The following is a 12,986-nucleotide window of genomic DNA, read 5'->3' on the forward strand; positions in this document are numbered from 1 at the left end:
TGCACCTCCGAAGTCTCAAACTGTAATTTATTCAAAAGGTGGGGTTACCTTTGGGTGGGGGCGGAGCTGGCGGTCTGACGTCTGGTGACACGGGCCCACCTCTTCCTGTCGGTGTCAGAAAGGCAACTTCACCATATTTAGCTGGCTTGCCGAAGCCTTGCAGAGTTGATCTGTCAACCGGACTGGAGATCGTGACACTTATCGGCACATACATCGCGGTGTTGACAGCTTTAGTTTTGGCAGCTGAACGCATACTACGGAGGACGACGTCGTGGGTGTACGGCCCTCGGGAGAAGGGACGGTATCAGCAGCTGTTTTTAACGCAGGAAAAGTAGCCGTCGTCTGACAGAATTCCAACTCTCCGACAGCCTAGCTAGTAGGCTAGCTAATTAGGGTTGCTTTCCCGACGTTAGCTTTGCTGTAGATACGAATTTATGACGTCTCTTTTAATGATCAGATATCGGTAGGGATTCATTTGGACTCCGTGACCCCGCTGTGATGATATCCTGACAGCTCCTCAAACCACTTTCCCCCCCTCCAGCCTGGCTAGTGAGTTAACTTGGCTAACTAGCAGGTTTTCACTGCCACAGCGCCGCGTTGAGCAGCCAGCAGCTTTCGCCGTGGCAGTGAAATCCGATTGGATACGTTGACCGAGTGCAAACGGCGGTTTGCGGAGACTCTCAAGACCCTCGGCCGGCCAAGTGACCGTGCCGGAGGCCCCCCTCCTCCTCCTTTGACAGGACACAGAGCGACCAGGACCCTCGGCCACTCAGCGCTGCAGAGGCGGTGCACAGCCGAAGGAGACACCGGATTGAACGGAGGAAGAGTCCCAAACGTTTGACAACTGTGATCCGGGAAGTGAACCGGGCATTGACCTCATGAATGGAAATCGGAACTACAGGTAATTTATTCTGTCTTTACTGATTCGTTTGGTGCTTCACGGTAGTCGTAGGAGTCGCGTTTTCTGAGAAACGTAATATTATTAGCTAGCGTCGGTGAAATGAAACATCGGGATGTGGGGCTTTCTTCAGCAGAAGGCGTTTAACCGTAACCAGGGAGTTTTTCTTTTTGTCCGCCCTGCAGTTATTTTGCCTAAACATGCGTCACAGTTGAAATGTTTCATTGAAAATCGCCAGTCATACCAGGCTGCATTCACAGGTTAAATATTGACCTGTCTATAACACATCTCTGCCGGGTGCTGAGGAGAGATCTCAGCGCAAACTCATCAGCCAGATGTGGGGACAGCTGCTGAAGATGAGCCTCTGCATTAGGAGAAGGCTTCAAACCCAGTGTGGCTTGTGGCAGAGGGTGAACTCTGGCCTTCCAAGCCCCCCCTCAGGTCTTGGTCAACAACTGACCCCAAACTGACCTCGGTATATTTTAGGAGCCGCATCCTCTTCCTGCATCTACGATCTAAGATGTGCTTTGTCATGCCCCAGATTTGTGTATACTGAAACATTTTTAACCTTTCCTAATGAGGGAGTTGTCAAACTTTAGTTGTGGGAATTAAACCAGAGAAAATTGGTTTAAATTGGCCTTAAAGACTAAAAAACTGTCTTGTAACACATTTTTATCTGTGACCTTATGTAACATTGCACACTTTTGAATGTCACTGGAGATGCATGCCATCACCTGGCTGCATCCAGGCTCTTTCTCTTGGTCTTAGTGGCAGTTAAACTGTCTGAACCACCTGGCCTTTGTCTCATCTGTAACGGAAGCTTTCCACTTATGTGACCATAAACTGAATGCTAGGTACTCTTGATCAGCCACTGACACATGATACAGCAGTTGGTTCACTGCCCACCTCCTCCTCCTCCTCCTCCTCCTCTTCTTCAGAGGAGATCCCTCTCTGCTGCCTAATGTCTCATTATCATCTCAGCTCCTCTCAGGTGGGACACTTCCCAGCATTGCGAGTAGAAGGGACCACGAGGTGTTTTCCCAGTAACCAAGCACCTACAGTAGAGTAAAACGTGTATGCACAGTGTGCCCTTTGAACTAGAATAAACGGCGTGTTCTCACAGGCCAAATGACTAGCTTGTTATCTCCCAGTTATACAGGATGTTTAATCTGCCTCCCGCCCCCCGAAAAAAGAAAAAAAGTTAGCCGATTTGGTAATTGGGTTTCAGGAAATTCTTTGAATATTGGTATAATTCAGTGTTTACCTCTTTTGAGGAGCTTTTGGAGCATGAGTCCCGCCATATCACTCTGTGCTACAACCATATCAATCAAGCTGCTCAATCAGCAGACCTGGACTCTTGCCATGAGTGTACTGGTGTCTGCTCAGAGCCCTCTGAGAACACAGCAAGTGCAATTTCATGCAGAGCATACTGCTAGCCAGCCTCACATTAAGTGTATTAAAGAGTGTGCTTCATGCTTTCACTTTGGAAGGCATTAATGCATTAATACAAACAAACAAACAGAGGTAGTTTTAATGTGTAGGTTTGGAGCTACAGGGTATTAATTTTATTGGTCTTCATACTGGTTCACAATCCCATATCACTGACGGCTGCAGTCAGCCCTATGTCTGGGTGAATAATTGAAAGAGGGCCTTCCGTCAGTCAGTCAGTCAGTGGCTTGGAGAGTGGTGCGAAAATGCAAATGGATTGCCTGCTGAATTAGAAACTGACAGCGACTCTTCTCTCCAGAACTGGTCTGAGCAGCAGCTCATGTGGTATGGAAATCATGGCTCTGGAGAGCTTAGCACCAAGGGTGTAATGAGTAGAAGGCTTTTGAGTTTTAAATAAATCAAATCCATTTTGATGCGTTAACCGCACAGCGTGTCCCCAAACACTTTCTCACTTGATATTGAAGTAATATTACATTATGGCTGAGTTTTTAAGCCAGAACTAGTGATAATGTTCAAATCACGGGCGCAGTTATATAGGACTCGTATTTAAAGTAATCTGCATTCTTTTGACACGTAGAACGCAGTGATTTGAAGGTTTCAGTAGCACTCGGGGTGTGACCCATCTGAAACCGAGACACCAAACCGCAACACCAACATCTTCCCGTACTATGATACCCATGTGGAGCTGTTGATACCTAGCTCTGATGTTTCACAGATTATTTGTACTAAAATGCATCAGTATGATGGAGGTTTTTCTTGTGTGGCGCTATACAAGAGAGCCTTTAAATAAGCGGTGGGTATTTTGGGAAATACGTTGCTTTAGTGCTGTGATTTGTTGTGCACCCTCTTGTTTGTTCTCCAGTCATTAATCTCTCACGTAACTGTTGGCACAGGAGGAAATAATCACATCAAACACATTGCTTTGCACCCAAATTTTGCCAGCAACAAATTGAAAATAGCAGCTCAATCCGCTTCAAATAGGATTAATATATTTTTTAAAAAAAAAAACCCAAAACCCCTCAAATATGACACCTGTCACTTTCAGCCGTCATCTTTCTTCTCATGCGTAATGCTAAATCAACTTATATGAAGGTAGCATTAACCTGATCTCGGTAATTTCCACTGTGTTGCTGATTTTTAACAACATTATGTAGTGTGTAGTAGTATCCTAGTCAGGAGGGATAGATGCTGAAAGAAGGGAAAAGGGTGTGGAAGACTGAGGTAAAAGTCAAGATGAAAAGAGGAAGACCACAGCGACAGTTCATGTAGTGAAATAGGATGAGGGGGAGATGTAGGCAGATGATCCGCTCTGGTGACCCCTAAAGTGAACAGCTGAGAAAAAGAAGTATCACAGTCAGGCTGTCCAGCTGTTTGCTCTGTTTACCTGCATTAGGCAGTGTGATCCAACTTGATGGTTCCCCAGATTTATTCTGACCCCTCTCTAGAGAAAGAAATATTAATTAATCTTATAAAGTAAATTGATTGTTATATAGCCCTTTTTTCTTTTTTTCTACTGGAGCACTCAAAACAACATACCTCATTCACCCATTCACACTCGGGATCAGGTCAGTATCTTGTCCAAGGATACTTAGGCATGCAGACTGGAGCAGCCAGGGATTGAACCACCAACCTTCCAATTAGTGGATGACTTCTCTACCTCCTGAGCTACATGCCAGAATTTGCACAGTAAACTCATCATTTGTGGAATTCGGTGCCAGCTGCATCAGAAATTTACAAAGCATCTCTCTGGCTATAAACTTGGAAATGTTGATGCTCTCAAATAGATCTCCAAAGCCTACGTTAGTTTCTCTGTGAGATTAAAACATTTGTTTGCAAATAAATATAACCTGCTACTGATTGTAAAACATTTTATATGAGGAAATGCAGAAAACTCAGAATCTTTCTAACCTTTGTATTATTATAAAAGTAATGGCCTTTATTGTGTAGGGGCTGATCAGGCTCAGCGGAGTGCATTAACGACGCCCATTCAGGAAAACCCCTCATATGAAGGTGTTACAGCTCGAGGAGAGCAAAATGATTAAGTCTGTCATTCTGAAAATCCTAAAGACTTGTTGCTCATAGGGCTGCTCGCTTATGGGGGAAAAATTATCTCCAGAAGAAACTTGTGTTCAATAAATGAATTGCCTTTAAGTCAAGTGAAAAACTAAAGAAATAGATCTTAGAATTGAAGCAATCTTGCCACAAAAATAGCAGTTAGACTTTGTGAAAAGGTCAAAACTACAGGGGGGGAAAGATGTGCTGAATAGCAAATCAAGAGAGTTACTGCCCTGCAAAATAGAGCATGGTAATGGTTTTAACTCGGTTTTCTTACTTTAATAACTGCAAAAGTAGTGTTTGAAATTAAAGATTGATTCCTCGAACAGCTTTAGTGGAAACAACTGTACACATAAACATACTGGGCATATTGAAAGATTTACTGGAAGACAATGAGACAGCACGTACAGTACAGCAGGGGGGGCTCCCCCACCTTCCAGCTGTCACACTACACCGAGTAACCAGGTGGGATTTGAGCTGGCTGGAGATGAGTCAGCTTCACATGAAAAGCAGCCTTGGAAGTGGGTTTTACTGTCCATTAACACATTAATAGGACATGAACTAGTTTAATGAAGAACGACTCTGGGAAATTAGTGTTTGTTTGTCGCGCCACCGTCTTGCTTTTGTTCTCTTCGTTTCGTTCCCCACTTGTTTTTCTCACACTTGTGCCTTCGTTTCCCGCTCTTTTTCTTTTCTTTTTTCTTTAAGTTCACACAGTTACCACCCCCATTCCCTCCCGGGTTACTGCTTCTGTATCCTTCTCTGTGCCCCAGTGGGAAACTCTGCCTTCCCTGTCATTCCCCTTGTACGTTGATTCTCTGTGGATTTTCAGCAGACAGTGGGGTCGGCTTTGAGGGAGGGCTTAGTACTTGATTTGCAGTCTCTCCTCATAATGCTCAGTTCATTCAAGCAGCCTGCTGACAATAGGCAGTCCCCATCTAAAACCCCAGCCACCCATAATGTTAACCATTGGCATATTGTTGCTGGTTTCTATGGAGAATGCAATTTAGCATTGCTTTTCTAGTTGTTTTGGAGGGAGTTTTTTTTCTGTTGTTGTTTTACTGACAAAAGCTTCCTATAAACATCTTTCTTTACTTTTAGCAGAATATAACCTCTTAATGTAATATGGAAATGGTAAGTGTTGGCTGTTGTTGGAATATTTTAACAGGGTTGAGCGTCGCCACCGCTGCTGTCTTGGTTGCAAAAAAATAGATGCGATGAGGAGGGTTAGATCTGACTGTTAAAGGATTAATAAAATGGGCTTAATTTGACTGAGACCATAAACTCAGGAGGAAAATGTTTAGAGATCAATGCAAATGACTGTTTTCCCATATACTACAGGACAGAAGGTCTTTTTGTGGCCATAGCTATTTCCATCTGGTGACATTCAGATAAAACATGGGTTTAACGCACTTCTGCTTCCTTTTTGTGACCCAGAAGCTATGTCTGTTTTTTTACTGTCTTGGGTGTTTTTAAACTGTTCATTCCTCAACTGAGGAGAATAAAGGTTGCTGTACTCTTGACTTCTATTGTTGCGTATCCCAAAATAAAATCTGATAAATAATCTATCAGAACCATTTTAACATCATCCCTTAAATCCTGTGGTCCTCTTATTTTCATTGAAAAAGTGTTAGTCATGTGTTGCAGTAGTACACTGGGAGGCAACTCAGGATGACACATGTTTTGGGCTTGCAGCTGGTGGGTGTGCATTTTGTGAAAAGCTAGAGGTCTGTGATGTGTCACCTTGCCCTCTTTTCCACCTCCACCTTCCCCCTTTTTCCCCCTTTCTGAGATCTGTTTTTGGGGGGAAGCTGTAAGGGGCTCATTTTTTGGGGGGGATGATATGGAGAGGAAGAAGGGGGCGGGTGGTGACTGAGATAGGGAAATGTGTGTGTGTGTGTGTGTTTTGTTTTTGAGCTCACTGGAGAAAAAAACAGAAATATCTTGGTTAATCAGTTCCAGCAGGCTATCTTCATTATTATTCCATTCGGCATTGACAAGAGAGCTGTCAATAGGCAGTCGCATAAGGTAGAGGTGCATTTGTTTGGAAAAATGGAGGTTGATTTAAATGCTTCTCAGGTGATGTAATGACAGAATAATTCAGCAAAACCAGAGGGAGTCATTTAAGAGGCCAGTGATTCCCTTCATTTCTACCTTCTGCTGATATGTTAGAGGACTACAGAAGACTACATCAATTTTTCAGTACGATCAGAAGTCAGTCCTTTCTGATTGTTGGCCTTTGGCCTCAGACATGTATTTAGTAGATATAAAAACTTTAAGCTGAAGAATTTAAACAGGCATTTTGAACTCTCTTTGTATAAATGTGGGAAATTAGATTAAATGAAAAGCGTACATGGCCAGAGGCTAAACGATATGTTGATGCTTATTTCATTTGCCTCGGTTGCATAAAGGTGTTAACTGTGTAAATAATTCAAAACCTTTAATAAATAATAGTTAATATAATTACAGCTAAAGTCCAGTTTTAGAACAAACTGATCCTTTTAATGTAAGCCGGTTCTTATTAACACTTTAACACAACATGAAGCGTTGCTCTGTTTTGGTTCTAGTTAAGCTATTAGATTGCTTGTAAACCCTCAGAGTGATAGAGCAGTCATACTGCCCAGGAACACATGAAAAGTCAACAACTCTTGGGCTCCATCCACTCCTCCACTCAGCCTGGACTAGTAAAACGGAAAGCCCCATTTAACCTGCCCGAATAAATTCTCCCGGTCATTTTAACACAGCTTGTACTTTTTGTGTGTAAGTACACACATCTGTCTACATATGAATAAATGTATGTATAAAATATGCGTAACCTGAGTCAGTAAGACGGCCCAATGCCAGTGAGTCAGAAGAGATTTCTCATAATAAATGATTCCTAACCCCCCCTAAAAATCCCCTCACCTGCATCTTTCTCAAAGTTTTGTCCAGTATTTAATCACAAATGGTGCAAAGATAACTAAATGCAATATGGAACTTAATGAACATAAATTTAAAAGCTATAAAACTGATGACAAGAAGATGTTTTATAACAAGTTGGGGCCGGGAGTACTTTACCCTGACCTCTTCTTGGTACAAAACCAGTTGTTACAGTTTTGAAGGTAAATTTTTAATTGTTGCTTAATAATTTTGGGCCTTCGTGTTTATGTATTCATTTTTTTTTTCAGGTTTTTTTCCCCTCTCTTTCAGTTTCATAATTTGGTGAATGTTATCAGTCTTTGACCTTTCTGAACACCAGCCAGGCCAGTTTGGCACGGAAACTCTTTCTCTGTACATACTTAGTATGCAAATTATGTGGTTTGGTATTTTCTTGCTGATTTTTCTTGGAAAAAATGAGTCGCGTAGATGGCAGCATATGTTACCCTAAAGCCTGTACATCTTGATATTCTGGAGGGGAAAAACTTCAGTCTTGGCATTCACGTGGACGTTACTTTGGCGCATAACACCCAACTAAACACTGTTACACGCTCTTACCAACAAGGCAATGGCACCCGCTCTCCCTTCAAATTCTCGAGATCCCAATTTGATTGAGTTTCCCCGAGTTTAGCTTGAACAAACTTGAGCCACATCCACCAACAATGTCCCATACACCACAGAATATCTCTTGAGGTCAAAGCTGTTTTGAAGATGCAAGAGGAACTGTTTCTATGTTAGGGAAGTGGCTGAAACGCGGTTGGTTGGTGTACATTGTTCAGCATTAATAGTGAATTCACAGTTACCCACGTGAACCTCCTGATCTCCTTGTCTTTCTTTGTTGAGCTTGCAGGCACAGGGAGAAAATTCAGGCTCCACAAAGAAATGCCTGGAGATCTGGTAGAGCAGGTCATTCACTGATCAGGCGGTTGGTGGTTCAATCCCTGGCTTACTTGCCCTTCTGCTTTGCAATTCAAAGTGTCCTTGGGCAAGATACGTAATGCCCAGTGCATTCACTGAAGTGTGAGCACGTTCTTGATGGTTACATTTTTTATTTTTATATTTTTTAAATTTTTTAAGAGCACAGTATGTATGCGTAAATTGATGAACATAACCTGAACATAACATGTAATGGCTTGAATGCTTGGAGTAGAAAAGTGCTATATAAGTGCTGGTCTATTTAGCCTTTTACTCCGACTTCCAAAACATGCATGGTAGCTTATTCTAAATTGGTTGTCAGCTTGAATGCAAGGTGGATTGAGCACTTAAGTGCAGTATGAATCTCTGTGAAAAGGCAAAATGTGGCTTGTAGTGTAACCTGCTTTGAGTGGTAAGATTAGAAAAGCTTTGGATAAATACCAGTCCCTTCATTTTATTCCTCCACACAGTCAGGCTCGTAAACTGTGCACTGATAATGAACTGGATGGTCTCGTTCCTCTTTTACCTGGAAGATTTTACGTCCGTGATTTTCAGAAAAAACCCCTCAGATTTTATTACTGACTGCTTGCAGAGGAAGCGATGTATCTGGAGTATATTTGTGTATGGTTTGTTTTTTGCAAGTTTGAATTTGAATCTGCATTTGTGAATGCGAGGGTGTACCTTGCCTTTCACCTGTGACAGCTTGAATAGGCTCCAGCTCTCCAATGACCCTGAATTGGATAAGCGGAAGAAGATGGATGGATCTGCGAGTGATAAACTGTATTTGTTGGCAATGGCTTTCATAAATATTCCTAACCCATTCAGTAATTTCCACTATAGTAATTTCCACAGTAAATTTTCTTTTAAGTTGGTACTAATGATTGAAATCCATTGCATTCTTGTATTAATTACTTTAATTAATAAATTACTTTAACATCCACTCTTTAGCTCACCTTCTGCTTCAGTTGTATCCCAAGTGGGAATTTCAGCATTTTTGAATGTTGTCGTGTCTGATCAGGGACTCGTCAGCCTGTCAGTATGTGGCATCTTGTCGGTGTCTATCCGTGGTAGAGAGTGGCAGCGACTCCCTTGGGTGCCAAATGCAACACTCTTGAGATTGATGAGGGTGGAAAAAGAAGGGAGGAGTCTGGCTGTGTATGATGTGCATCAATCCTTGCTTACTGTCAGTCTTTCTGCGTATGTCTGAGAGCGTGTGTGTGTGTATGTGTGTTTCTAGGATCTGGGTGTTGGGACTGACGCCATTGTGCCTGGCCACTGAGCACTCTCCCTGTTCCCACAGCTCTGGCCTCTCCGGATTAGAAACACAACAGCTGTATTGTGTGTGTGTGTGTGTGTTGGTGTGTGGGCTTGTGTGGACATGTGCACTCGTTAGTAGCGTGGACGTTTGTGTACTGGGGGATGTGGCTGAGGGAGTTAGCAAGGACTGGATGTCAGCCGAGCTTCTCACCAGCTAGTTATTCTGGCTCTGAGCCCACTGTGTACAGTGTGACTGTGTTGTGTTGCAAAGCAGCGGAGTGAAATGAGTTCACATTGCTGAGATGTTTCTTGAAAATATTCATACTCTAAGAAAGGCATCTCCATTATTGGTTTGTGATATAATGTTTACTTGTGTCTTATTCCATGTGCACCACTGCAGAGCAGTGTGGCACTGATGGCTCAGTAGCTTTGTTTACAATTAATAAAACTAAATATCTTCACTTGTCTTTGCCAAAGGTTTTCTAGTGATACAAAGAACCCACTGAGGCATCTAATTTAATATCAATGACTGCGTGTGGATTTTTATTTAGTTCATTATGATGTGACGATGTAAAAGGAGGCTGAAGTGCTTTTGCGTGAGCTGAGTTGGGAACAAATTAAACACATTCAGAGAAATGCTGACTGTAATCTTTAATAAGCTCTTAAATAGGTCCAAATTCAGAGGAAATGGGACCAAAAAAACAGGTTTAATCTCGATTAGTCGATCTGTGTTAATTGGAAGCGCAAGATTAGCTTAAGTTGTAGCAACGTTTCACATAAGCCATTTTCACACATGAACCCCGCATAATGTTGGCAGAATCGGTTTCGTCCTGTTTTCTTCACTCTCATGTAACACAAACATGGAAATTGTCACTGTGACCAACATGACTACACATTACAAGTGCCTCATAGTACTAAAGTGAAGATGTTAAAGATATATGAATGAGGAACTATTAAAACTATTTAAAAACATGATAATGATAAACGATAAAGATGTATGAATGCCGCGTGCTTGATATGCAAGAGATGAATTGTGTTGCAGAACGTCTGGTGAGCAAAAAAATAAAGCAAACTACAACCTGTTCTCTGAAAGCATAAACTGTCAAGATTCACAGCTGTCTTTGGAACTTATTATATTTAAACATTTGTGGATGACACATTTGTTAATGTTAGTCTTTCAAAACAATGTTTAAAAACTCATTTATGTCATTAAAGAAATCTGCTATCAGTGAAACTACGGTAGATTAATTCAGGTTCTGAAGTTTTCAAGCACAGAAAAAATGGAAATGGTCATTCATTCGTCATTGAGCCTGTTGCTAACAGAAAATGCTATTTCGATGTGGGACTGACTGTCATTTGTTAGGTGTTTGGTTTTCACTTTGAAAAGCCTTGTATTACTTTTTACCCTCCCAGCCGTTGCAGGCTGATGGGGTATTGTTGTCACTGTGCCGGGCGTGTGGGTGGGCAAGTGACGTGGATGCCGAAGTTTGTGAATACGATAACTCGAGAACAAAGCGACGTAGGAGTTTCAAATTGATACCATAGTTATGTCTACTAAAAATCTTGGATGAGTTAGAATCTCAGTGAACTTAACCTCAGGGTCGCGGTGAGAGGTCACGTTTTCTAAAAAAAAACTTGTGAATGTGATAACTTGAACAAGGTGATGTGGCAGTTTCAAATTGATACCATGGGTATATCTATTAGGAGGCTGAGGGGTAGCACTGGTGGCCACCAGTATTTCTCTAAAATATGGAGATGCATAACATCTCAGCCCTGTCTCTGGCCCCTCGTCCCAAACAGGTCGCAGCGAATGGCTGCTACTCCGTGAGCCTGGTTCAGCCAGAGGTTTCTTCCTGCTAAAAGGGAGTTTTTTTTTCTTCCCACTGTCGCCAAGTGCTTGCTCATAGGAGGTCATCTGATTCTTGGAGTTTTCGCTTTATTATTGTAACGTCTTTACCTTACGATACAAGTGCCTTGAGGCGACTATTGCGATTTGCCGCTACATAAATAAAATTGAATTATGGAGCTTTGTAAGATTTGGCAACATTTTAAAACCTCTTAAACGGCAGTCCATCCATTTTCTTCTGTTTGTCTAATTCAGGGTTGCAGTTGGGCTGGAGCCTATGCCTGTCATAGGGCAAGAGGTAGATTATAACCTGGACAGGTCACCAATCTGTCACACTCACATTCACACCTAGGGCCAATTTAGTGATGCTAAGAATAACCTGACATGCATGACTGTGGGAGGAAGCCATAGTACCCACAGAGAACCCTCGCAGAAGCAGGGAGAAACTCTGCACACAAAGGCTCCAGCTGGCCAGTTGATTTGAATCCAGGTTTGTTACCCAGACGAAGCTATGAGAGAGAAAAAATAAAAATAAATCCATTTTTTAGCACACGCATTGTCTTAAATTACTGCCCTAAAATTAAAACAAACAATTGATCCCAGGGCTTAAAAACTCTCTCTTTTTTTTTTCTTTTTTTTTTTTTAACCAAAAAAATTAAATACATGAATGAACAAAGATTTTTTTTTTTCTGACTTTTTGCCATCTTTTACTTTGCACATTACAGCCTGGGGGAAAACATACTTATAGATAAGATCTACTCTCTTCTGTTTAAGACGTCCTTCCTGTAATTACCTAAAAGTGCACAGTGCACAAATACACATGCAGCGTGGTATTTTTCAACTTGCCGAGGTTTCCTCGAACGCTTACAGATGCTGAGTCTACAAAGACTTGGTAATCGTTTTGATGTACACGTCTGTGGTTCAGTTTTCACTGTTTGTAAAGGCAAACTGTAACAGGCGCTCCGCTAGCAGTCAAAGACCTTAATGCCCTCTGCATGTTTTGATTATCATTTCATGTTTTTCCTCCATAGATATTCCCGTAAATTAGTGTCAGCATGCTTGCGTGTTGTGGGTTGTACAGCTTCTCACAAACCTAGCAAGCCCCAAGTGTCCCCAAGGTTTGACTGTCAAGGTCTGAGTCATCGTATAAAAATATCAGTACTTAGTTGTCATGAACTTCTTGCTTAGAGTTGCCTCTAAATCTTTTATATTGGTAGTGTTTTTTTATAACAAAGCGTGAGATTTGTACTGCTCTCACGGTCACTCTACCTCCGTCCCCAGTTAAACTTCCCTCTCAGGCCTTCTCGTTCCTGCTTTTGTTGATAGCTACGTTTGTTATGTCTGTCTGTGGAGGGAACTGAGATGCAGCTTTCAGAAGAGAAAGATGCAGGGAGAGATATTTGGCCTGTTGCTGAATGATCGGGGTCAGGGTGGCTATTTGGAAAATGCTGTAAAAACACATCTGTGTGCCATGCTTGGTAAATTTTCAGCATCACAGCATGGTGCCTGCCATGCGCGTAATGTTGTGAGGTCCCATCTATGTTCACAGCAAGCAGTAATCACTGCAAATGAATCCTTTGGCAGGTTTTATTTATCTGCAGAAATCAAAGTAGATCATGCAAAAATAAAAGGAAATCAAAGTAGATTATA

The 12,986-nt window shown here is 42.0% G+C and overlaps 1 protein-coding gene across 3 annotated transcripts in view; it reads left to right on the forward strand.

The window, feature by feature from the left end:
* The first annotated feature begins 53 nt into the window (after positions 1 to 53).
* Positions 54 to 12,986, forward strand: part of ago3a (argonaute RISC catalytic component 3a) — a 39,632-nt gene continuing 26,699 nt past the window's right edge. For all 3 annotated transcript variants that reach the window (XR_266609.4, XM_005455329.4, XM_005455330.4), the window contains exon 1: positions 54 to 901. Coding sequence is in view for 2 of the 3 variants with exons in the window: in XM_005455329.4 (XP_005455386.1) it covers positions 883 to 901 (19 nt within the window). In the remaining variant the exon portion in view is untranslated. The remainder of the gene's footprint in view (positions 902 to 12,986) is intronic.

This window comes from Oreochromis niloticus, linkage group LG11, assembly GCF_001858045.2.
Source record: "Oreochromis niloticus isolate F11D_XX linkage group LG11, O_niloticus_UMD_NMBU, whole genome shotgun sequence".
Lineage (NCBI taxonomy): Eukaryota > Metazoa > Chordata > Actinopteri > Cichliformes > Cichlidae > Oreochromis > Oreochromis niloticus.